This window comes from Hemiscyllium ocellatum, chromosome 25 (assembly GCF_020745735.1).
Source record: "Hemiscyllium ocellatum isolate sHemOce1 chromosome 25, sHemOce1.pat.X.cur, whole genome shotgun sequence".
Classification (NCBI taxonomy): domain Eukaryota; kingdom Metazoa; phylum Chordata; class Chondrichthyes; order Orectolobiformes; family Hemiscylliidae; genus Hemiscyllium; species Hemiscyllium ocellatum.
In genome coordinates, this window is record NC_083425.1 from 45,393,546 (window position 1) to 45,419,516 (window position 25,971).

The following is a 25,971-nucleotide window of genomic DNA, read 5'->3' on the forward strand; positions in this document are numbered from 1 at the left end:
TGTCTTGTCTACTAGGCCTTTGGGTTGAAACAGCTTTTGGCTGATCCTGAAAGTCATTGTGTTGACCCAGGCAGGAAGAAGTTTTCTGAACACAGACGGTACAGCAGGTTGTCTACTGTGTGTGTTTGTGTGTGTGTAAAAAAGTAGTTTTCCCAGTACTTTGTTTGGTTCAGGATTTATTCTTCTGGAAGCACCTCTGCACCATGTACCACATGATAGAAGTGGCCATTCCATCCTTCAGATGGGGTTAGATACAGAGTGAAGCTCCCACTGCACTGTTTCCCCATCAAACACTTCCGGGACAGGGATAGTACGGGGTTAGATACAGAGTAAAGCTTGCTGTATAGCATCCCCATCAAACACTCTCCGATCTCGAAAAAAAGGATACAGTACACGGTAAGGGAAGGCGGATTCTTTCCCAGACGCTGCAGAGTTATGCACATCAGTAGAAACTGGCAGCGGGGCTTCTTCCTTCATTTCTTACCTGCACATACGTACGGCCCATTCCCACGCATCTGCCAAATGAACATACTAACCCAGAAAGGACCCACAAGAGGATAAGGATCTGGCTTTTGCCAAAGCTGCTGAGCATTTGCATCAAGTTCTAAATCTTTCATGTTTTTGGTCGAACTCTTCAGGAGCATTCTCCACTGTTACACAAAGGAGTTACAATTGTTTTCTGTTATTCTCTACCAATCCTTGCAAATGCGGAAAAAAGTTAGTTTTACCAGGATTTAATTTGGTGACGCTCCTGTGGTATCTAGCCTTGTTCTAGACGATCCAACCTGCTGTGATTTCAAGCCTATGGAAGTAACGTTAACTTGTTTTGTCAATTTGTGTTCAAGCATCAATGAAACCAATAGATTTACAAACTTTTGTTTAAGATATTGAATACCTACCTACACTGCCTAATTTTCTCGGTTCTATAACATTCATCTTATTAGAAAAATGATAATAGTTGATAGCAATTTATTTTGCATGTGCAAAACCAGCTCTTAAGCTTTTAAGCTTAATGAGGTAGTCAGTCCATAACATGAGCTGTTTGATTTTATAGAGGTTGGTACATAACAAAGCAGTAATTAAAAGTCCATAAAATTTTGCTTTACCATAAACATTCTTGGTCAAACTAGATGAAGAATTTCAATCTATACCACAAAGAGTCATAGAGATGTACAGCACGGAAACAGACCCTTTGGTCCAACTCATCCATGCCGATCAGATATCCCAACCCAATCTCACCCACTTGCCAGCACTTGGCCAATATCCCTCTAAACTCTTCCTATTCATATACCCATCCAGATGCCTTTTAAATGTTGCAATTGTACCAGCCTCCATCACTTCCTCTGGCAGCTCATTGAATACACATACCCCTTAGGTCTCTTTTATATCTTTCTCTTCTCACCTTAAACTCTAGTTCTGGACTCCCTCAATCCAGGGAAAAGACCTTGTCTCTTTATCCCATCCATATGAACTGTGGAAAATTAACTAGCAATGTAATTACTTATTTATGCTTGTGGTTGGAAAGGATAGTTTGAATGGTTTAATTTGGGACAAAATACTGGTAGTGTTGGGATTAGACTGGGGCTGTTGGAGTATTGGAGGCTGAGGAGTTATCTTTACAGGTTTATAAAATCATGAGGGGCATGGATAGGATAAATAGACAAGGTTTTTTTTTGGGGTGGGGGAGTCCAGAACTAGAGGGCATAGGTTTAGGGTGAGAGGAAAAAGATATAAAAGGGACCTAAGGGGCAACTTTTTCATGCAGAGGGTGAGTGTATGGAATGAGCTGCCAGAGGAAGTGGTGGAGGCTGGTACACTTATGCATTTAAAAGGAATCTAGGTGGGTACATGAATAGGAGGGATTTAGAGGGATATAGACCAAGTGCTGACAAATGGGACTAGATTAGGTTAGGATATCTGGTCGGCATGGACACGTTGGACTGAAGGGTCTGTTCCCATGCTGAACTTCTCTATGACACTAACTGTAATGTTCATACAATGCAGGAAATGTCACATTTCAGGAGGTAAAGAGTTGATTTTTCCCTGGTAATTGTTGGACATTTCTGGAAGGAACTTATTCATTCTACATGTTCAAAGCAGAAATTTTAAAATCTTACAAGGGTCAGGTTTACAAAAAATTTAAACAAGGCAATGTATTTTTAAAAACAGCTCGCTTTCTGTCTCCTGGCCATTCATCTAATCATATGCATAAATGTAGCAAGGTAATAAAACATCAACAATAATTTATTGCTTACAGTCATGTGATTCTCAGACAAGAAGTCAATTGCTGTTGGATATTGCATTCTTTGTTTGGTACAGGAGAATCTGAACAAACTGATGTCTACCTTGCGAAGCACACATCCCCATTTTGTGCGTTGCATTTTTCCAAATGAAACAAAAACTCCAGGTATGTCCTAGCATTCAGTTTTATTCTGCCTTACCACTTTTGTGGAAAAATATATTGCAAAAATATAACAGCATTCTTTCAACTGCACAGGTGAAATTGACAATCCACTGGTCATACACCAGCTGAGGTGTAACGGAGTGCTCGAGGGTATCAGAATCTGTAGAAAGGGGTACCCAAGCAGAATACTCTATGCAGATTTCAAACAAAGGTAAATGGTTGGAATTTGGGACATTTCATTAGCACCACAAAATATTATGCATAATAAAAATGCTATGTTTAATAAAAATGCTATGTTTTAAAAAAATGATGTGCCCAATTTACTGGACTCCTAAAGCAGTTTCTCACAATTTACCACTAACTTAATTTGCAAAGTATAATGCTCTTCATTCTAGATCTTTCTGGCAAAAAGTAAATGTAATGCATGCTACAATTGTAATAGCATAAATATGAGAGTAAGACTATACATATTTTGAAATGAACAGGTACAGAGTACTCAATCCAAGTGCTATACCAGAGGGTCACTTTATTGATAGCAAGAAGGCTTCTGAGAAACTCCTAGCCTCCATTAATATTGATCAAAGCCAATACACATTTGGGCACACGAAGGTAAAGTGGTAATTAACACTAGTTTATAATTAAACTTTGTAAAAAGCTGTTTACTAATTCAAAAGATTAACTCCTAAAGTTATTTTCTTACTTGCAGGTGTTCTTCAAAGCTGGTGTCCTGGGTAGTTTGGAAGAGATGAGAGATGAAAGGTTGGCCATACTTATCACCCGCACCCAAGCTGTATGTCGTGGCTTCTTAATGCGTGTAGAATTTAAGAGGATGAACCAAAGAAGGTACAAGAGACAGCCTTAATTTCATTAATGAACTCTTTTTAAACAGAAAAGAAACACATTCCTTATGAATGAATTCATTGTTTTGCATAGGGAAGCTATCTACACTATCCAGTATAACATCCGTTCATTCATGAATGTCAAACACTGGCCGTGGATGAAAATGTTTTTCAAGATCAAGCCTCTTCTGAAGAGTGCACAAGCTGAAAAGGACATGCAAAACATGAAGGAGGAGATCAAGAAGCTCAATGAAGCTTTTTCCAAATCTGAAGCAAGAAGAAAAGAGTTAGAAGAAAACATGGTTAGCCTTCTGCAGCAAAAGAATGACCTACAAATGCAAGTACAAGCGGTATGTAAACTATTACTTCACAAAACACTACATCGCTTTTTAAAAAATTAAATAGAACTAAAACTACATTTTTTGCTTACTTTTCAGGAAATTGAAAGTTTAGCAGACGCTGAAGAAAGATGTGACCAGCTGATCAAAAACAAAATTCAACTTGAAGCTAAGGTCAAAGAGGCAAACGAGAGGCTCGAGGACGAAGAGGAGATAAATGCTGAGATTACAGCCAAGAAAAGGAAGCTTGAAGATGAGTCTGCACAGCTGAAGATAGAAATTGATGACTTGCAGCTCTCATTAGCTAAAGTAGAAAAGGATTTACATGCCACCGAAAACAAAGTATGCATCATCATCTTCCTTTCTAATATTATGCTTTAGCTTATTTTATTCTCAATCCTTTAAATACAAAAAAACCCTCTGTGTTTGCACTGTATGTTGAAATTGTTTTACTATGTACCCTGTTCACACAAGTCTTTTTTTCAGTGCATAAGTGGGAAGTACTTAATTCCCACTTAATTTCAGTGTGGAAAGTACTTAATTCCTGTTCTGAATCCTACTTCTTTGGAAATATTGCTTACATACACTTGGTATCTTGATTTCAGTTTTTAGAACCTGTTCATTTTGAAACCTTAGAGGTGTTAGAGAGTCAGTAAACTCTTAAATGAATGCTGCCTTTTAAATATTAATTAGTGAGTGAAACAACGAGAAATAAGGCAATATGTAAACTTGAAGGAATTTGAAGAAGCTCTATTTGATTTGCCCGGCATGACATACGAAGGAGGTGAATGTACTGGAGAAGATACATGGATAAATAGTTTGAATTGAGGAAAAACCACCAAGGTATGTAATCAAAGTATTGTTAAATAATGCTGCATTTAGCAGTTTCCAGAGATTGTTCTGAAATGATTGAGGGAATATTGTAAGACCTTCTGACTGATCCAGGCAGACCCTACCTATAAAACAAAAAAAACACCCCAAACAAAGAACTGCAGATGCTGGAAATCTAAAATGAAAATGGTAATGGCCTGGAGAAATTTAGCAGGTTTGTAGCAATTTGCGTAGAAAGCAAAGTCAACTTTTTGGGTCCAGTGACCCTCCTTCTTCTGAATGAAAATTTCTTCAGCATATAAATTTGGAGTTTGAAATTTTGCACAACTTGAAGAATTAGCCTACTTTAATGAATAACCTGTCAAATGAAATGCTGTTGTGTTCAAATTACAATATTTGAGCGCGTGCAGGCTGGTGTCAGCTCCTGAATTATGCCTGTGTTTTCCCTACTTTCTGTCACTGCCTGCCACTCCCGCATCTAAACCCTCAAGCTCCTTCAGGTAAAAATCCTGTCCACTGAGACAGAAGCCAGGGGATGACCATTGATTGAGTATCTCTGCTGTTGATGATAAATTATTAGATTTGAGAGAACAGACCACACTAATTACTTCTAGTCAACCTCTTTGGTTGAACATAATATGATACTCCAGTGGGGCAGCCTTAACTTAAATCTTTACTTTCTGGTCTAGAAGCAGGGTCACTACAACAGCACTGCAAGAGAATATGCCTAGAGAACTCTTAGTCAGTTACAGATGAGGGAAGTGCTAATTTCCCTTTGATGCTTTTACTGTCCCTGGGTCTCAGGGACTGCAAAAACGTGACAGTGTGATGCAATTGATGTATTGATGAACAGCAAACCAATAGCTGTTATAGATCTCAAATCTGTGGGGTTTGGAAAATACAAGTGACCCACACTGAAATATTGTGACTGTAAACTGCAATAGCCTGTACTATTAGGACTGCAGAGCACATTTCCTACAATACTTTCTTGAGGAGTGGCCCAAAGACATGGAAGTATTTGACAATAATCCACTGGATCTAAAAAGTGGCAATTAAGCCTGGATTGCTTGCAATATAATGAAACATCATCAGCTTGATGCTTCTGCCATCTACAGGCAATTCTTCCAGCTCATGACAGTGCTTGAGCTTCACTACTGTTCTGCACAAAACTGAGCAGAGCAAGTATAAGGTAAGGAAAGTTAAAACAGGTGATAAATTTAGATGACAAAGTGGCACTTGCTCACATCTACGAAACATGTAAACCAAAAGGAAAGGGGCTCAGTGGTTAGTACTGCTGCCTCACAGCGACAGGGACCCTCGTTCAATTCCCACCTTGGGTGACTGTCTTTGTGGATTTCCTCTGGATGCTCTAGTTTCCTCTCACAATCCAGGTGAAGGATTGTCTACAGGCCAGGTGAATTGGCCATGCTAAGTTGCCCTTAATGTTAGGTGCATTAGGTTGGGGGAATAGGTCTGGGTGGGTTGCTTTTTGGAGGGTCGGTGTGGACTTGTTGGGCTGAAGGGCCTACTTCCATACTATAGGGTGTCTAATTTAACTAAATAATATATGGCGGTATTTTCAATTAGAAAGAAAAATATGTTGGAAAGACAAACTTTTGTCTTCAAAACCATTTTATGGTATTTATACATCTACTATGAGAGCTTCTAGTACAGACCTGTGAGAAGTAGAAGTTAGTCTAAGATATGCGTAGTGTTCAATCAGTCACCATAAAGCAAGTTAAGACTCAATTTCAAATCAAGCTACCAAAATGGAAGATAATGACACTGTATAAACATATATGCCTACACTATACTGTACATTTGCTGGCTCTTCAGCATGTGCATTTTTTAATCTACGATCTGGCTTGTGTGGAAATTGGAAAGGTGTATGTCCTGTGGCCAGCCATTAAGCCAGCCACTAAGAAATCATTGAAAATTTTAACCATCTCAATTTCCCCTTTCTTTTAGAATCCGTATGAAGTGCTACTCCTCATGGGTAACTGGAATTTTAGCTGAAAATGTGTTGCTGGTTAAAGCACAGCAGGTCAGGCAGCATCCAAGGAACAGGAGATTCGACGTTTTGGGCCAGAGCCCTTCATCCTGATGAAGGGCTCTGGCCCGAAACGTCGAATTTCCTGCTCCTTGGATGCTGCCTGACCTGCTGTGCTTTAACCAGCAACACATTTCCAGCTCTGATCTCCAGCATCTGCAGACCTCACTTTTAACTGGAATTTTAACAATGCTATGATTACTAACATTTGTCAAACAACAGAACTTGCCCTGAGAAATAATTTTATTTATTGTGAACTGTTGTTGTGATTTTAAACTCATTTTTTTCAATCTTAAATTTCTTTTGGAATTTCTTTTAAACCTGAAACATTGACAAGATTCTAATCCCTAACTTGCTCTATGTGAAAAAAACAAGAATTTCAATGCCTTTTATTTCCTTCTCGGAATCTTAAAAAAAACTTGTTATTGCACAGAAGAAGCCCTTCCTGAAGAAGGGCTCATGCCCGAAACATCGATTCTCCTGCTCCTTGGATGCTGCCTGACCTGCTGCACTTTTCCAGCAACACATTTTCAGCTCTGATCTCCAGCATCTGCAGTCCTCACTTTCTCCTATTGCACAGACAGCCTGGTAATATCACTGCCGCTCATGCCTGTGATCCAAAACTCCGAATGCCTGGTAAAGAATATACTGTATTACAATCAGGTGCAGTTCCATTGTACAAGGACAGATGAAATTCTCACCAGAGAGACTGTCAGATCTCTTCGTGACACTCTCTTTGTAGTCGGCAGAGTACATGCTCCAGACTATTGTGTATTCTCTTTTCTTGCTTTGCGCACAGGTTAAGAACCTAACAGAAGAACTTTCAGCCCATGAGGAATCAATTGTTAAGTTGACAAAAGAGAAGAAAGCCTTGCAAGAGGCCCACCAACAGATCTTAGATGATCTCCAAGCCGAAGAAGACAAAGTCAACAGTCTGACCAAAACAAAGGCGAAACTGGAGCAACAAATTGACGATGTAAATATCCACAAAACAAATATAACATCAGTCCATTGTTTGATTTTCACAAATCAAATATTCTGTTTGTGATGTTTTTTGATGCCCATTTTCTTTCAAAGCTTGAAGGGTCTCTGGAGCAAGAGAAAAGGCTTCGCTTGGACCTTGAAAGAAGCAAGAGAAAACTGGAAAGTGATCTGAAACTTGCTCAGGATTCCCTAATGGATTTGGAAAATGACAAACAGCAAATGGAAGAACGATTTAAAAAGTGAGAAACATTTGCATGAGTCGTCAAGGAATAGCTGGATTGTAAAGACGATTCACAAAGGTGTTCAGTAATCAAATGACCGTTAATTTGGCAGCCAATGACATAGTTTAAAATGAATGATTAGGAATCAGAAGTTTGTAAGCCATCCATCCAGTCTTCTTAATAACACTGTAAAGGTGTGTGTATTACCTCAATCAAGAAGTCGCACACATAAATTGGCAATAGGATTAATATGTTTACGTTGCTTTTCATAAACGTAGAATAGATTTTCAGTGGAGTAGCTTCAAAATTGATGCCCTGTTTCTCCACTCACTTCATTCTTATTCTGAATGTTCTTGAACAGGAAAGAATTTGAAATCAACCAACTTCAAAGCAAAATCGAAGATGAACAAAACCTAACCATTCAGTTGCAAAAGAAAATAAAAGAACTTCAGGTAAACTGAAAGTGTGAATTAGTGATAACATTTCACTGGATAATTTTTTTATTCATTCATGGGATGTGGCCATTTCTGGTTAGGCCAGCATTTATTGCTCATCCTTAACTGCCCAGAGGGTAGTTAACACAGCCCAGAGGGCAGTTAAGAGGCAACCACTTTGCTCTGAGACTGCAGTTACATGTAGACCAGATCAGGTAAGGATGACAGTTTCCTTCCCCTAAAGGATATTCGTGAACCAGATGGGTTTTTCCTGACAATTAACATAATTAGATTCTTAATTCAACTCAAATCACCATCTGCTGTGGTAGGATTTGAACCCAGATCCCCAGAACATTAGCTGAGTTTCCAGATTAAGTATTTAAGCAATAATAGATTAGATTAGATTACTTACAGTGTGGAAACAGGCCCTTCGGCCCAACAAGTCCACACCGACCCGCAGAAGCACAACCCACCCATACCCCTACATTTACCCCTTACCTAATTATACGGGCAATTTAGCATGGCCAATTCATCTGACCCGCACATCTTTGGACTGTGGGAGGAAACCGGAGCACCCGGAGGAAACCCACACAGACACGGGGAGAACGTGCAAACTCCACACAGTCAGTTGCCTAAGGCGGGAATTAAACCCGGGTCTCTGGCGCTGTGAGGCAGCAGTGCTAACCACTGTGCCACCGTGCCGCCCACGAAGGCCACAAGGCCATTGCCTCCTCTTAGCTTAAGCCTCAGAATACTAGTTGCATTGTTCACATTTCTAGGCTCATGTTGAAGATCTTGAGGAGGAGATTGAAGCTGAACGTACAGCTCGTGCTAAAATTGAGAAGCAGAGTTCTGACTATGCCCGCGAACTGGAGGAAATCAGTGACAGACTGGAAGAGGCAGGCGGCGCATCAGCTGCACAGATCGAAATGAACAAGAAACGGGAAGCAGAGTTTCAGAAACTACGCCGCGAGCTGCAAGAAGCAACCCTCCAGCATGAAGCCACAGCTGCTGCTCTTCGCAAGAAACAGGCTGATAGTGTGGCTGAACTTGGGGAACAAATCGACAACCTGCAACGTGTGAAACAGAAGCTGGAGAAGGAAAAGAGTGAGCTGAAGATGGAGATTGATGACCTGGCCAGCAACGTAGAATCTGTGTCTAGGTCAAAAGTAAGTCCAAGTGAATGAATATTGGTTTCTTTTACAGAAAATGGGATCTGATGTATTCGTGCAAAGTCGTGTCTTCAAAGCCTTGCCATTTGCTATTTAACTGTCACACAGTTCAAAGTATGCCAACATTCTATAAAATAGACAAAGACAGCTAGTCATTTCAAGCTTTTTTAAAAAAAGTTGACTCTGGCTTCTGATGAAGCAGAACTGGATATTTACTGGAACATAATGAACAATGTCAGCTTTTTTCATTATGTTCGACTGGACTTCAAGATATATTGAAGTAGGTGAGTTCCACACAGAGCAACAGTTTTTCTCTCCAGGGTGAAAATGGATGCCTGGACTGCTTCTGGCTCCTGAACCCTGTCCTGTTGCCCCAACCCCACCCAGATTCCCCATTGCCCAGGATACTCATGGAGATTCTCATAAAGGTGTCCCCATTCATTGGTACAGTCAGGTTCCCTGGCAGCTTTTCTGGCTCTCCAGTCCACCAGGCCTATGGCAAGGACTTCCATTTGAGAAGAGCAGCAGGCTGTGTTGGCAGCTAAGGAGCAGGGAATGGACTATGAATACAATTTCAATGCAATAAAAAAGAATGATTCTTGGAGCCAGGCCCCCACCTTGTTGGTACCTACTGGCTGCTTTTGCACTCAGGCAGCAGGAAAGGTTTTCAGGCCTGCCTGCTATTCATAGAGTTCTCTAGCATGGAGACAGGCCTTATGGCCCAGACTGGTCCATGCCGACCAAAATGTCCATCAATGCTAACCCCTTTCCCTGCACTTGGATCATATCCTTCTAAACCTTTTCTATTCATGTATTTGTCCAAATGCCATTTAAATGATGTTAATTTAACCACCTCAATCACTTCCACTGGCTGCTTATTCCATATGTGTTCCACCCTGTTTGTAAAAAATTACCCCTCAGGTTCCTTTTTATTATTTCCCCTCTAACCTTAAACCAATGCCCTCTAGTTCTCAAGTCCCCAACTCTGGGTAAAAGACTGAGTGCATTTACCCTATCCATGCTTCTCATGATCTCATACACTTCTACAAGATCCCCAGCCACTCTCCAATGTTCTGAAGGGTTTTCTAAGGTGTTCTTCAGGGTGTCCACCTCCCGCACAATAACTGGCCAGCAGCATCACTGCAATTCAATTCAATTCAATAGGGCTTTTATTGAAGATAATCAGCTACCTGTCTTGTCAGGGGTGTGTGCAAGGGCAGCCCTTACCTGTCCTGGTACCACATTTGCTCAAAGCTCCATGCTCTGGCACATTGACCAGACCGATTTTGCAAGACCCATCCATCTCTATTCCTGGGAGCAACGAGACCTCACAATGCTGCTTAGATAATAGCATGGCATTTAAACATCACAAACCTAGCTCTAGGTCTTGATGACCATTTTGCAATACCACGGGCAAAATCCATTCTGAATGACACTGGATGTAGTCATATGATTAAAGGACCAGTGAAGAGAAAACCATAGCAAAGGAAGAGTTTGGTACCATGTGAATGTAGCAGTGATGTGCTATTACCTCAGTTAATTCTAAGTACACTTTAGAACACAATGATCTTTAAAGAAAATTTTTTTATATTTCCAAAAAAAGGCCAACCTTGAAAAAACATGTCGAGTCCAGGAGGATCAGGTAAATGAACTGAAGGCAAAGAATAATGAATATTCACGTTCCATCAATGATATGATGGCTCAAACATCACGGTTAAGCACGGAAAATGGTGAGTTGTTGTAGTGTTAACTGTGTGAATTGAACAAAAAGAGTAATATATTCTCATTTTTCGAACCTATTTTTAAAACAATACTAACCATATGAAAGCTTCATATTTCAGCATGCTGACTGACAAATAATCAGAAAATACTCTTGAAATCGAAAGATGTAGATTTTCTTAAATTTTCTCAAAGGTGAAATGTCCAGACAACTGGACGAAAAGGAAAATATGATATCCCAACTTACCAGGAATAAGCAGGGATTTATTCATCAAGTGGAAGAACTGAAGAGGCAACTTGAAGAAGAAACTAAGGTAATACTGTATATCTTAAATATAAATATAGCTATAATTTCTCTAGCAAGTTATAATATATAAGTATTTATAGTTATAATTTCTCTTAGAGTAAGATATACATTTGTAAAGAAATAGGGCTATCAATCTAATTAAATTCACAGCCAAAGACCTTTACAAGAAATTCGGTACATTCATTTTTTTAGGAAACAAAGGATACCAAAGATTGTGTAAACTGAGCAGGTATCCACTTCTGGTGCTAACAAACCCAGACGTAATTTTGTTATGATTGTTAATTCATGTTGCAATGAACAGTCACTGGAGGTACACAGATTATAATCCCAATTGGTATGTAAAGCAGATTTTGGACCAACTGCCATATTGAACTTCAGCTAACATCATCTTTGAAACTCACACAATTGAAATTGTTTAGCAGCAGGAAATAGCCAACATCAATCGCATTCAGAAGATTCATTAAATTCTTACAGTATAGAAGTTAGGTCAGTCAGCCTATTAGGTCCACATTGATCCTCTGAAAAGCATTCCACCCAGATTCACCCCCCTACCCTATCCTTGGAACCCTGCATTTCCTGTAGCTAACCCACCTAGCCTAGACACTGTGAACAATTTATCATGGCCAATCCACCTAAGCTGCACACCTTTGGACTATGGGAGGAGACCGAAGTACCTGGAGGAAATCCACACAGACGCGGGGAGAATGTGCAAATGCCACATAGACAGTCACTTGATATTGAAATCGAACCAGGTCCCTGTGGTTAGTTGATGTTTGATACCTACTGTTTCTTGCTTTGATTGTTGAAACATTTGTGGTTTCAAGAAATATTTAAATGTGTTAATGTCTACTGAAATTGGTGAGGTGCATGCTGTAGAACTTCATAGAATCACTACAGTGTGGAAACAGGCCCTTCAGCTCAACAAGTTCACACCCTCCCTTCAAAGAGTAACTCACCCAGACCCATTCCCCTATCCTATTACCCCATATTTGCCCCTGACTAATGCACCTAACTGACACATTCCTGAACACTATGGGCAATTTACCATGGCCAATTTACCTAACCTGCATGTCTTTGGATTGTGGGGTGAAACCCACGCAGACACAGGGAGAATGTGCAAACTCTACACAAACAGTTACCTGAAGCTGGGATCAAACCCAGGTCCCTGGGGCTGTGAGGCAGCACTAACCACAAAGCTACCATGGAATGGTAAGTGCCCAAGAAAAAAATCCTTCCATATGGCTGTTTTCCCTGGAGTGTCAGAGGCTGAGGGGTGACCTTACAGAAGTTTACAAAATTATGAGTGGCATGGATAGGATAAATAGTCAAAGTCTTTTCCCTGGGGTCTGGGAGTCCAGAATTAGAGGGCATAGGTTTAGGGTGAGAGGGGAAAGATATAAAAGAGACCTAAGGGGCAATTTTTTCACTCAGAGGGTGGTACGTGTATGGAATGAGCTGCCAGAGGAAGTGGGGGAGGTTGCTACAATTGCAAAATTTAAGTGGCATTTGGATGGGTATATGAATGGAAAGGGTTTGGAGATAGGGACCGGGTGCTGGCAGGTGGGACTAGATTGGGTTGGGATATTTGAACAGCATGGACAGGTTGGACCGAAGAGTCTGTTTCCATGCTGTACATCTCTATGACTCTATGACTGTGTGAGTGTCAAGCAATGGAAATCTACAAAAAAGGCAGCGTGGGAAATCATTTCTCACAAACTTGATTGAGTTTTTTGAAGAAGTAACAAAGAAGATTGATGAGGGCAGAGCAGTAGATGTGATCTATATGGACTTCAGTGAGGCATTCGACAAGGTTCCCCATGGGAGACTGATTAGCAAGGTTAGATCTCATGGAATACAGGGAGAACTCGCCATTTGGATACAGAACTGGCTCAAGGGTAGAAGACAGAGGGTGGTGGTGGAGGGTTGTTTTTCAGACTGGAGGCCTGTGACCAGTGGAGTGCCACAAGGATCAGTGCTGGGCCCTCTACTTTTTGTTATTTACATAAATGATTTGAATGTGAGCATAAGAGGTATAGACAGTATGTTTGCAGATGCCACCAAAATTGGAGATGTAGTGGACAGCGAAAAGGGTTACCTCAGATTACAACGGGATCTGGACCAGATGGGCCAATGTGCTGAGAAGTGGCAGATGGAGTTTAATTCAGATAAATGCGAGGTGCTGCATTTTGGGAAAGCAAATCTTAGCAGGACTTATACATTTAATGGTAAGGTCCTAGGAAGTGTAGCTGAACAAAGAGACCTTGGAGTGCAGGTTCATAGCTCCATGAAAGTGGAGTCGCAGGTAGATAGAATAGTGAAGAAGGGATTTGTTATGCTTCCTTTATTGGTCAGAGTATTGAGTGCAGGAGTTGGGAGATCATGTTGCAGCTGTACAGGACATTGGTTCCGCCACTGTTGGAATCTTGCATACAATTCTGGTCTCCTTCCTATCGGAAAGATGTTGCGAAACTTGAAAGGGTTCAGAAAAGATTTACAAAGATGTTGCCAGGGTTGGAGGATTTGAGCTATAGGGAGAGGCTGAACAGGCTGGGCTGTTTTCCCTGGAGCATCAGAGGCTGAGGGGTGACCTTATAGAGGTTTACAAAATTATGAGGGGCATGGATAGGGTAAATAGACAAAGTCTTTTTCCTGGGATCTGGGAGTCCAGAACTAGAGGGCATAGGTTTAAGGTGAGAGGGGAAAGATATAAAAGAGACCTAAGGGGCAACTTTTTCATGCAGAGGGTGGTACATGTATGGAATGAGCTGCCAGAGGATGTGGTGGAAGCTGGTACAATTGCAACATTTAAGAGGCATTTGGATGGGTAAATGGATAGGAAGGGTTTGGAGGGATATGGGCTGGGTGCTGGCAGGTAGGACTAGATTGGGTTGGGATATCTGGTCGGCATGGACAGGTTGGACCGAAGGGTCTGTTTCCATGCTGTACATCTCTATGACTCTAAATACATGTACACCCTGTCCCTCAGGATTCCCTCCAAAAACTTGTCCACCACTGACGTCAGGCTCACTGGTCTATAGTTCCCTGATAGCTTGAAACTCCAGGGAGAGGCACAGAACTGAAGGAAGAGGCAAAGGCCAGGGTGGGATCTCCACTGACAAACACCTTGACAGTCAGTGGTAATGTGTGCCCACTGCGCTAGGGTAGAGGCCCTGTTCCACATGTCAGTGGCAAGCGGAACAATCTAAAACACTGGTTCTTTGTGCAGAGAGTTGATCCTATCACTGTAGCCCCTGTGTTGGTCCCACATCTCTTTGAAGCCAAATTTCAATGTCTGTCAGATCCATTCTAGTGGACTAAGATGGAGCTGAGCAGAAGGCAGCTCCTACTGGTGCTGTTCCTGCTCCTGATGACTGTTGGTGTTCTCATTAGGGGTCTAAGCTAGACCTATGTAAGTTATAGGATTTGCTACTGTGAAGACATGACAACAGGAAAGTGCAGTCCGAGGTATGTGAAGTCCAAGAAAAGTATATTTTTCCCTTTGTTTTTATTCATTTATATGCTGTGGGCATTGCTGACTGGACCAGCATTTATTGCCCATCCCAGTTGCCGTTAAGAAGGTGGTGAGCTGCCTTCTTGACCTGCTGCAGTTCATTTGGTGCAGGTAAACCTGCAATGCCAATAGGGAGAGAGTTCCAGGGTTTTGACCCAGTGGTGCTGAAGGAACAGCAATGTATTTCCGGGAAGATGGGGATCACTTGTCAATTGCTTCTCAAAAGAGATGCGATGAACAGGAGGCTTTATCCTATTTTACAGCTGGTCAGTTTCACTGCTCGAAGACCTTCCAGCCTGTTGATTTCACTGAAGAAACTCAACCACAGCTTGGGAAACCAGCATATAGTTCTTAAAGCCAGAATGCTGGACTAAGTACTGAAATAAATTGCCTCTTTGAATATTGCATTTACTTGATTGCTTCATGGCTGCTCCCTGTTTGCCTGCAAAGCTGCTGTTAAGATTGGAAGTATGACTTGAGGGGATCATGAGTTGATGTCAACATTAGGGGGGAATTTGATGCCCACTGTGCCTGAATCACCCTTCTCTTTGGTGGTTAAAATTCTGCCCAATCAGTTGTTTGTAATAATGCTTTTGGATGCCAAAACATAAGGCAAAAGGATAAAATAAAAAGTTCTGCCTGATACACATTTCTTACGTTTTTTGATTTTCCACCACTGCTTGGGCAGGTTTGCAGTTCATGTGTTTCGAAAAGGAAGAAGGTGCACAGGTATGACTCATACACAAGTGGGCAGCACGGTGGCTCAGTGGTTAGCACTGCTGCCTCACAACACCAGGGACCTGGGTTTGATTTCTGCCTCAGGGAACTGTCTGTGTGGAGTTTGCACATTCTCCCCGTGTCTGTGCGGGTTTCCTCCGGGTGTTCTGATGTGCAGGCCAGGTGAATTGGCCAGTGCTAAGTATGTGAGCAAAAAATTACTTAACTAATCCAATTATTAAATTGCTGTTGGATCCACTTTGATCAATATTCTTTGTTTATTAACCACCTATCATTAAGGCATCACTTGAACAATCAGAAGAAATGTTGCTTTGAATTCAGTTAAATATTTGAGGGTGAGCTGAAACTATAAATATGAGGTATCAGTCATGATTGATAGAAATTATTGGCAAACAAGTGATGGAAATTTGGTCTGTTGAGTACTGCATGAGAACAGTGTTGCAGAGGTGGGATACGGCATTTGAACCATTCATGTAAGGCCATTGAACTTCATGTAGCACTGCATCCAGGCCCTGGAGCTAAAACTCCTGTAATTGATTACCACACCTATTTGATATCACTGTCTTCACAAAATTTGCTAGCCTTCCTAGCCCTTTTGGATATTTGACATTTCTCCTTTTCACCACTTACATGACTAAAGCCTCCAGTGCATGATCTGTAGATCTTGCCAGCTGTCTGTCCCATGTTGTACCATTCCTCTGTCTTTCCCAGGTTAGAATCAGTTGTCAAATAACTTGAAGCCTTAAGAGGTAGGTTTTTAACAAAGTGCAGGCTATCTGTAACTCAGGTGAAATTCTCAAGATTTTAGCTTGAGTAGGGAATCTGCAATCACTTAAATAAATAATTAGCCAAAGGTTTGCGAAGCCTCCATCAGAGTTGATGGACACTCAGTATCCTGAATACTGATCTCTGAACCTGTTTTTTGACCTTATGTGGCAGTTGCTTTTTCAAATCATTTTACTTTACAGTTTACAAGATCAAAAGAGGACAATTGTGTTTTAAAGAGGCACATACACATTCCAATTTTCTAATAACTTGGGTGTACAGTTAATTTGACAGAGAGTGCCAATTGAGGCAATATACAGCTGTCAATTTTTAACAAAGCAAGCACTGTTCATGTGTGAGATAACGTGTCAAAAAGATATTGCAATCACTTCAAGTTTGCTTTGGCTTGTAAAAGCTCTGCCATATTAACACTCTTTTATTTGATCTCTTAAGTAGAAGATTTGGTGACATTCCTGATTTTTCTTTCTTCTTGTGTTATATATGAAAAGGCTAAGAACGCCTTGGCACATGCCCTACAATCTTCCCGCCATGACTGTGATTTGCTCCGTGAACAATATGAAGAGGAACAGGAGGCAAAGGCCGAGCTCCAGCGCGGCATGTCCAAGGCCAATAGTGAAGTTGCTCAGTGGAGAACAAAATACGAAACTGATGCAATCCAGCGCACAGAGGAACTGGAAGAGGCCAAGTGCGTACATCTGCTTTATCAATATGGTGGCTCAGTGGTTAGTATTGTTGTCTCACAGTGCTAGAGACCCGGGTTTGATCCAAACTTCAGGTGACTCTGGGAGTTTTCACATTCTCCCCATAACTGTGTGGGTTTCCTCCCATAGTCCAAAGTTAGGTGGATTGGCCATGCTAACTTGTGCAGGCTAGGTGGATTAGTCATGGGAAATGCAGGTTTATAGGGATAGACTAGGGGGGAATTTGATGGGCGAGATGGGCCAAATGGCCTGCTTCCACACTGTAGGGATTCTATGATGTATGTATACATTTTCATCATTTGAGCATACATTAAGGAAGCAGTTCAGAGAAGATTCACTAGATTAATTCCAGAGGTGAAAGACATGACATATGAAGAATGATTGAGCAGTTTAGACCTGGACTTGCTAGAGTTTAGAAGGACGTGAAGAGGACTAATTGAGGTCGACAGGATGATAAAAGGGAGCTACAAATTATTGACAAAAAGAAGATATTTCTCCCTGTGGGACAATCCAGAGCGAGAGGTCAGTTTTAGGCTATGGGGTGGCAGATTTCAAACAGAGGAGCGATTACTTCTCTGGAAGGGTCATGAATCTGAGGAATTCACTACTCCAGAGTACAGTGGATACTGGGACACTGAGTAAACATAAGAACGAGGTAGACAGATTTTTAATTAGTAACAGGTTAAAGGGTTGTGGGGAGTGAGCAGGAAAGTGGAGTTGAGGCTGAAATGAGATCAGCTGTAATTGTATTGATGGTAGAGCAGGCTTGAGATTTTGACTTGCTTACTCTTGCTCCTAGTTCTTATGTTAAATGTTCTTGGATCTATTATTTTACTTTTGAGGAGGAGGATAATTCACTTTTTCTTTATTTTAGGAAGAAACTAGCCCAACGACTGCAGGACGCAGAGGAGCAAGTTGAGGCAGCCAATGCCAAATGCGCTTCACTGGAAAAGACAAAACTGCGTTTGCAAGGAGAGGTGGAAGATCTAATGATCGATGTGGAGAGAGCTAATGCTGCTGCTGCTGCTCTTGACAAAAAACAGAGAAACTTTGACAAGGTGCAGAGTAGTTTAAACAGACCTTGCACTGTGCCAAACCGTACATGAAATATAGTTGGAGCAGTGACCAAAGAAATAAAAATCTGTTTGTTCTTTTCATTATAGATCTTGGCAGAATGGAAACAAAAGTATGAGGAATGCCAGGCTGAGCTGGAGGCAGTGCAGAAAGAGTCTCGGTCTCTCAGCACTGAGTTGTTCAAGATGAAGAATGCTTATGAGGAATCTTTGGATCATCTTGAAACTCTGAAGAGAGAGAATAAGAACCTGCAACGTAAGTCTCCAAACAGTTCAAGTCAGGGATATTTCAAATGGGGTTTTAGGGCTGCTGACCCATTCTGATGTCTAAAACATTTTGTACAGAGGAGATTTCTGACCTCACTGAACAAGTTGGTGAATGTGGGAAGACAATTCATGAGCTGGATAAAGCAAAAAAGATCGCTGAACATGAAAAGACCGAACTTCAAAGTGCATTAGAGGAAGCAGAGGTAAACGCTATATTTAATACATCTAATATTGTAATTTATCTGGTGGTAAAAGACAGTTACAGATCCAAAAGAATACCTAATTATTATAATTTAATAACCTAATCATTAAGTTGATGCTGCATCCATTTTGATCAATATTCCTTGTATATTAACCACCTATCAAAAAGGTATCACTTGAACATTCAGAGGAGCGGTTGCTTCGAATTCAGCTTGAATTGACTCAAATCAAGTCAGAGGTTGATAGAAAGATTGCTGAGAAAGATGAAGAAATTGAACAACTAAAGAGAAATCACCAAAGAACTGTCGAGGCACTGCAGAATACCCTAGATGCTGAAATAAGAAGCAGGAATGATGCCTTGAGACTCAAAAAGAAAATGGAAGGAGACTTGAATGAAATGGAGATTCAGCTGGGTCACGCAAACCGGCAGGCTGCAGAAGCTCAGAAACATCTTCGGAACATACAAGGTGTGCTCAAGGTATGTGAAGTCGGTCGACGTTTTGCATTTGCATTGTTAAGTTTCCAACTGCATTTCCTCGTACAATTGAATACTTTACGATTCAGGAAACACAACTGCATCTGGATGAAGCTTTGAGGATTCAAGGCGACCTGAAGGAGCAGCTAAGCTCAGCAGAACGGAAAAGCAACCTCCTACAAGCCGAACTTGGAGAGGTTACATTAGCTCTAGAGCAGTCAGACAGAGCTCGCAAAATTGCTGAACAGGAAATCTTTGATATCAGTGAACGGGTTCAGCTGCTTCATACTCAGGTAGCTCAAAACACAAGTCATTCTTTAATGCCTATGTTGAAACATCGTATTTGATTAATAATACCAAATGTCATCTTTCTTACACCTTTTAGAACATTAGTCTTATCAACACCAAAAAGAAGCTTGAGACTGATATTTCTCAGCTTCAATCTGAGATGGAAGATGCTATTCAAGAATCAAGAAATGCTGAAGAGAAGGCCAAGAAGGCTATCACTGATGTAAGATTACCAAATTGTAATAACTAAAATAACTTTTAATGCATGAAATGGAATATAAAAGCAGGGAAATTTCGCTGCAACTATACAAGGTAATAGTCAGGCCACAGTTGGAATATTGTGAACAGTTTTAGCCCCCTTATCTAAACCAAAGATATGTTGGCATTGGAGGCAGTTCAAGGCAGTATAAAGAGAAAATTAGAACTGGCTGTTTAGGAATGGTATCAGGAATTACTGATTTCAGGAATTCACACTAAGGGTAATGGAAGTCTGGAGTTCTATACCTTAAAAGGTTGTTGAGGCTGGGAAACAGTCGATGTTGAGATTGATAGTTTTTTTTGTTAGGTGAGTGTATGTGGGTTATGGAACTAGCCATATATATGAATTTGATCTAAAATGGTAGGATAGGAATGGCCTACTCTTGTTTTTTTTAATAAAAGGGACATGGATTTGTTGCCCATCTCCACTTGTCCTTGGGAAGGTAGTGATGAGCTGCCTTCTCAAACTGCTGCAATCCATTTGGTGTTGAAAAATCCACAGTGTTGTTAGGGAGGGAATTACAGGATTTTCACTGAAGGAACAACAATACATTTCCAACTTAGGATGGCAGTGACTTACAGGGGAATGTGCAGATGCTGGTGTTCCCATATATTTGATGCTATTATCCTTTTGGGTGGTTGTGGTTGTGGGTTTGGAAGGTGCTCCCAAAGGAGCCTTGGTGAATTTCTGCAGTGTATCTTTCAGCAGCGGTGTTGGAATCACGGAAAACGTTTTGGAAGTTGTGCTAATCAAGTAGACATCTTCTGTCCCATTTAATAGCATTTTTACATCATTACAAAAGTTTCACTTCATTTTCATTGTTTAAATCAGGCTGCAATGATGGCTGAGGAGTTGAAGAAGGAACAAGATACAAGTGCCCACCTAGAGAGAATGAAAAAGAACCTTGATCAAACCGTCAAGGATCTGCAATTCCGTCTGGAAGAGGCTGAGCAGTTAGCATTAAAAGGTGGAAAAAAGCAGATGCAAAAACTAGAGACTAGGGTAAGCTGTGCAAACAGTACTCTAAGTTGAGGATTTCTCAGAGAACATTTGTCGCAAACACGTAGCACAAATAATTGTTGACTTCCTAAAATAAATATTTATGGTTAAACATCTTGTAGAATTTTATAAAATGTCCAAAGTTTGTTAATTTTTGATACTGAAAGTGTTCTTATAACCGTAAAAATGTATGGAAATAAAATTTAGAAAGTTACGGTGGCAGTGGGCGGCATGGTGGCACAGTGGTTAGCACTGCTGCCTCACAGCGCCAGAGACCCGGGTTCAGTTCCCGCCTCAGGCGACTGACTGTGTGGAGTTTGCACGTTCTCCCCGTGTCTGCGTGGGTTTCCTCCGGGTGCTCCGGTTTCCTCCCACAATCCAAAGATGTGCAGGTCAGGTGAATTGGCCATGCTAAATTGCCCGTAGTGTTAGGTAAGGGGTAAATGTAGGGGTATGGGTGGGTTGCGCTTCGGCGGGTCGATGTGGACTTGTTGGGCCGAAGGGCCTGTTTCCACACTGTAAGTAATCTAATCTAATCTAATACCAGGTGATCGAATATTCACTTCTGGATATGCTTAAAAGAAAACTTGAATTAAGTTGCAGTTGGTGTGAGTACAGTAGGAATTGGCCTATGGAATGAGATCCTTAGCATTTGGCTTTAATGGACTCAGAAATCAGATATGATTGCTGAATCTTACTGCCGATGAACATCCACTTCATTCTTATGGGTAGACGAGCTTCAGCTTTGGGTATTTGTCCTCTCTATAAAGTGTTAAAGAAAATAGCATCCTTAATACAGTGGTATTAGTTTGTAATGACCTCATATCAATGACTCTTCTTTAACATGGCAAATAGGAAAACGTAGTCTGTCTATTTAGTTACATTGAATGACATAAAAAGTCCAGCATGGTGCAGAATCAGACACTTTTGAAAAGAAATTCATTCATGGGATTTGGGAATCGCTGGCAGATCATCATCTATTGTCCATTTCTTAGCGCTGTTGAGAAAGTGGTGATGAGCTGTATTCTTGAACCATTAAAGTCTGTGTGTTATGCACTGTTAGGGGAGGAAAGTAAGAATTTCAACACAACAATTGATGCCATTGTTTATGAGGTGGATTCTATCTTTCTATTATTTCATTGAATATTATAATTTGAAATTGCAAATAAAGATATTTTCATCTTCAATAAGTAGATTAATTATGAAAATTGGGGGTCACAAGCAATTCTTGCTACATTTGTTAGGTGTATCCCTGTGCTCTTCAGCTCCAACATTTTTGCCCTTAAAATTGTAAATGCATGGTGTAATTAAAAACTCTGTTATTAATTCATTTGTGACCCATTCCTTGGTTCTTAGGCAAGGTTTAAGATTGTCCACGCCCATGGACAAATCAGAATTAAAAATACTCAGGTGGTTTAAAGGCACCTTATGAAGTTTGTAAATGTAATTATTACCCTCTGTGATATTATTATTTGAGAAACCCTCTAACATTAAAATGTAGGTGAAAATTAAAGAGCCATACATAAGCATCCAAGTCCTTTGTCAATGCACCCCGGACAAAATGAGGCAAGGTTTAAACTTTGGAACAGGCATGTATATTATCAGGTACTGACCTTAGGACAGTAACTGCAGTAGGAAATCCAAAATTGTGTATTGCCAAGCAATTTTCAAACTGTGATATTGTTTACATCTCTATGGCTCCAAAATATAGGAGCTGGAATGTCATGTTGTGGCTGTACAGAACATTGGTGAGGCCAATTTTGGAGTACTACACTTAATTCTGGTCTCCCTGCCATAGGAAAGACGTTGTTAAATTTGAAAGGATTCACAGCAGGTTTAGGTGTTGCTGGGATTGGAGAGTATGAGTTATAGGGAGAGGCTGAATAAGCTGCAGCTATTTTCCCCGAATCATTGAAGGCTAAGGGGGTGATCTGATAAAAGTTTATAAAATCATGAGGGGTATGGATGGGGCAAATAGCCAAGGTCTTTGTCCCAGGGTGGGGAGTCCAATGCTAAAGGGCATAAGTTTAAGATGAGAGAAAAAGATTTAAAGGGACCTAAGGGACAACCTTATGTATGAATGAGCTGCTAGAGGAAATGGTGGAGGCTGGTACAATTACAACACTTAAAAAGGCATCTGGATGGATATATTAATAAGAAGGGTTTACAGGAATATAAGCAAATGGGACTATACTAACAGGATATCTGGTTGGCACAGACGGGTTGGACCGAAGGGTCTGTTTCCATGCAATGACTCTATGACTACATAACTTCAACGTGAAGCAACATTCAATTATTTATAGAACTAGATGATCCAAGAAGAACTACAATTTTGAAATATTTATTGTTTTTATAGATACGTGAATTAGAGAATGAACTTGAGGCTGAACAGAAACGTGCAGCAGAGGCAATTAAAGGATCACGGAAATATGAAAGGAGGATCAAAGAGATGACATTCCAGGTAAATAATTAATAGTCAGAAATTTTAATAATTGTTACTCAAGAGCTGATAAAAAGCAAAAAGATTTTCATTTCTTTTTATTTTTCTCAACCAGTCTGTGGAAGACCATAAAAATCTGAGTCGACTGCAGGATTTGGTGGACAAATTACAACTAAAAGTCAAGTCCTACAAAAGAAATGTTGAAGATGCTGTAAGTAAATAAATAATGCAAACTGTCATACATTTATAGAGATTTTTACTTTTTCACTGTGACTTATGACATTTTCATTATTTGATTTGTGCAATTTTGTAGTTATAACACATCAGTTTTTGATTCAGTTCTTAGGTACAATTTGAATCAAATAGAATTCTTTAATTTGGCGGGTCAGAAATATCTAATAATAGTAAAATTATTTGAAACCAAACATTGGACTGCATTTTGCCTGTAATGCTGGTCAAATGGATCAGCCATTCATTAAAGTTTGCACTTGCTCCTAGATTTTCTATGGGTTCTTTCATTGGAACTTGTCATTGAGCTAAGTTTCCCAAGTGGAGTCACGAGCTGAAGTTTTGGGGTCACAAGTTCTGAGGCAGCAATGGCTGTCATGGGACTCTGACTGAGTTAAGATAACTGCACTCCCATTCTAACAGCTCCCCCCACCCTCACAACCTGATAGCCTCCTACCTGCCACTCTTACAGTTCATACTGACGAGTGGTGACAGCTTTCAAGCTTTGAAACAAAGTCATCACGTTTGGGAAGCACTACCTTAGCAACCCAAAACTAGGAAGCAACTTTATACCTCCTTAACCAATCAGGTTACAGAATTGCTAATGACCAAAATGAATCGAGCTAGAATATTTAAAGCAATGTAAAATCATGTCCAGAAGATCAAAAAACAAGGAAAATAAAGGTGGAATTAAGAGGGAGATAAATAAATAGAAAGCAAAGGTAAAAGATTACATTTATTTCTTTTTAAAAGCTTAGACAATAACTAAAAGCTGAAGGAAAGAGAATTCCACTTCTGGAAAGGTTAATTTTCAAAGACATCCATGTGCTATTCCATATGTTTACCTATACAGCAAGTCTCTGTGAGATACTGCTCTTGTTTAGCTTCTGGATAAAGATGGTAACTCTGTCAGCAATTTTTGGTTCTCTGCACTTAACTGCATGTGTGCTGCTGTTAGAGGCTGTAGTCTGCTTTAATTCTTTTAAATGGCAAGCCAAATCTATTTGATGCCATCAAGTACATGGAATGCAAATTTAATGTCAGCTTGGGGTTAGAGTCTGGAATAAACATTGTCACGTATTATTACCTATCCAGGAGGAGCAGGCCAATGCTCACATTTCCAAATTCAGAAGGACACAGCACGAGCTGGAGGAAGCAGAGGAGCGTGCAGATATTGCTGAATCACAGGTCAACAAACTGAGGGCTAAAAGCCGCATTATTACCACCAAGGTAAAAGACTGGGCTTAAGCCATGTAGTTCTCAGTTTCTGTCTGTTAATGAGACATCTGGTATTCGATGCCACGACTGACATTGTGTTGTCCAATTCTCTTTCACAGAAAGTACTGTACACTGCAGAATGAATATTAACTCGCAGTTCAGCATCATAAAGAAGAAATGCACACAATGTGAATTTCTTAGCAAGTCTTGCTGTGGCCATTGTATCCTACAAAAAATAAGAGATTTCAATTGTAGCGGGAAGTAGAAAAAAATAAAGCATGTATTGTATCCTCTGACAGTGGCATTCCTAATTGTAGCCAACACAAGTTATGGCATTTTCATCATTGGAAAATCCATGGAAGCATTCCCAAGTCAGCACGTTGCATTTAGTAATATTAGTACATGTCACAATAAAATTATAAGTTTTAAGATTGGCAGTAAAGTTGGGTCTTGACTGGGTGAAGATGCAAACCTCATTACACTTTTCATGAGCTGGCTGTCACTTTTAGAAGGTTAACTACTAAATCCATTGTGTTTGGCACCTAGTACATGTGAGGAATTGAAAATAGTAGTATTTTTGCTGGCTTATTGAAGGACATTGATGAGATTAAGCTAGAGTGGACCATTTCAATCTAACATCACCCGAAGGTAAATGGACAGGACGTATTGGCCACCCATTTGGCAACACAGAAAAATTCTAGATTGCACTGAAGTCAAAAGGAAGTTGTTAAGTTGTAGAATGAGCAACTGATCTGATCTAGTCAATTTACAACCAGAAATAACCCACAGAGGGCTGGACTTTATGGTCTGGAGGAGGTGTGAATATACCCGAAAGCTGATTGATATAAAGAAAGAACAAAGTGACAGGCAGAAGAGAAAAAAATGTTAATGGAGGAGAAGCAAACCAACAACCTGCTCTGAAAATTCTGTTCACAGTTTACATAGTTTCTACTGCTACAGTAGAAACAATGTTTTTGAATTTTGTGCAATCAACAATATTCTTTAAAAAATGTTAATTGGCCCTATTTTCCTATGTTAACATATCTTCAGAAGAAAAAAAACTTGTAATCTGGATATTTGACAAAATCTACTCAGTTATTCTTGGGCATCTAAGCACTATATTTAATCAAAATCCTTCCATTAGTTTTTGAGGTGCATTGTTTACAAATAGACAATTAACAATTACGAAACATTAGCTCTATTTACCTTGCTGGAGGCAATAATTCGTAACAAAGTAGAATAATTATTACTACAACTTTGCTGAGAGGCCATATGTTGGATTATTACTTCAGAAATGCATTGATAAATTATTCAATAATTATTCAAGTGCGTGGATCCAAGGGAACACCATGGTGCATCAATAGAAAGATCAAGCCTGTATGGTGCTACAGAATTGTGTCTGGCATTAGCCAATGATCCCAGCCATATGAACATGCAGATGACCATTTGAAGTAGGTGGAGAAGTAGGCCTCAGGCCTGTTCTACCAT

The 25,971-nt window shown here is 40.3% G+C and overlaps 1 protein-coding gene across 1 annotated transcript in view; it reads left to right on the forward strand.

The window, feature by feature from the left end:
* The window catches only part of LOC132827990 (myosin-2-like), a 38,974-nt gene extending 14,461 nt beyond the window's left edge, over nt 1-24,513 (forward strand). Inside the window, exons 17-39 of the mRNA XM_060844843.1 lie at nt 2,320-2,407; nt 2,498-2,615; nt 2,890-3,013; nt 3,111-3,247; nt 3,338-3,593; nt 3,681-3,923; nt 7,262-7,438; nt 7,540-7,685; nt 8,029-8,119; nt 8,881-9,270; nt 10,877-11,003; nt 11,188-11,306; nt 16,823-17,019; nt 17,910-18,093; nt 18,199-18,364; nt 18,454-18,578; nt 18,746-19,054; nt 19,141-19,344; nt 19,437-19,562; nt 20,430-20,600; nt 22,954-23,058; nt 23,153-23,248; nt 24,361-24,513. Of these exons, the coding sequence (XP_060700826.1) occupies nt 2,320-2,407; nt 2,498-2,615; nt 2,890-3,013; nt 3,111-3,247; nt 3,338-3,593; nt 3,681-3,923; nt 7,262-7,438; nt 7,540-7,685; nt 8,029-8,119; nt 8,881-9,270; nt 10,877-11,003; nt 11,188-11,306; nt 16,823-17,019; nt 17,910-18,093; nt 18,199-18,364; nt 18,454-18,578; nt 18,746-19,054; nt 19,141-19,344; nt 19,437-19,562; nt 20,430-20,600; nt 22,954-23,058; nt 23,153-23,248; nt 24,361-24,513 (3,852 nt within the window). The remainder of the gene's footprint in view (nt 1-2,319; nt 2,408-2,497; nt 2,616-2,889; nt 3,014-3,110; nt 3,248-3,337; nt 3,594-3,680; nt 3,924-7,261; nt 7,439-7,539; nt 7,686-8,028; nt 8,120-8,880; nt 9,271-10,876; nt 11,004-11,187; nt 11,307-16,822; nt 17,020-17,909; nt 18,094-18,198; nt 18,365-18,453; nt 18,579-18,745; nt 19,055-19,140; nt 19,345-19,436; nt 19,563-20,429; nt 20,601-22,953; nt 23,059-23,152; nt 23,249-24,360) is intronic.
* Nucleotides 24,514-25,971: the final 1,458 nt, after the last annotated feature.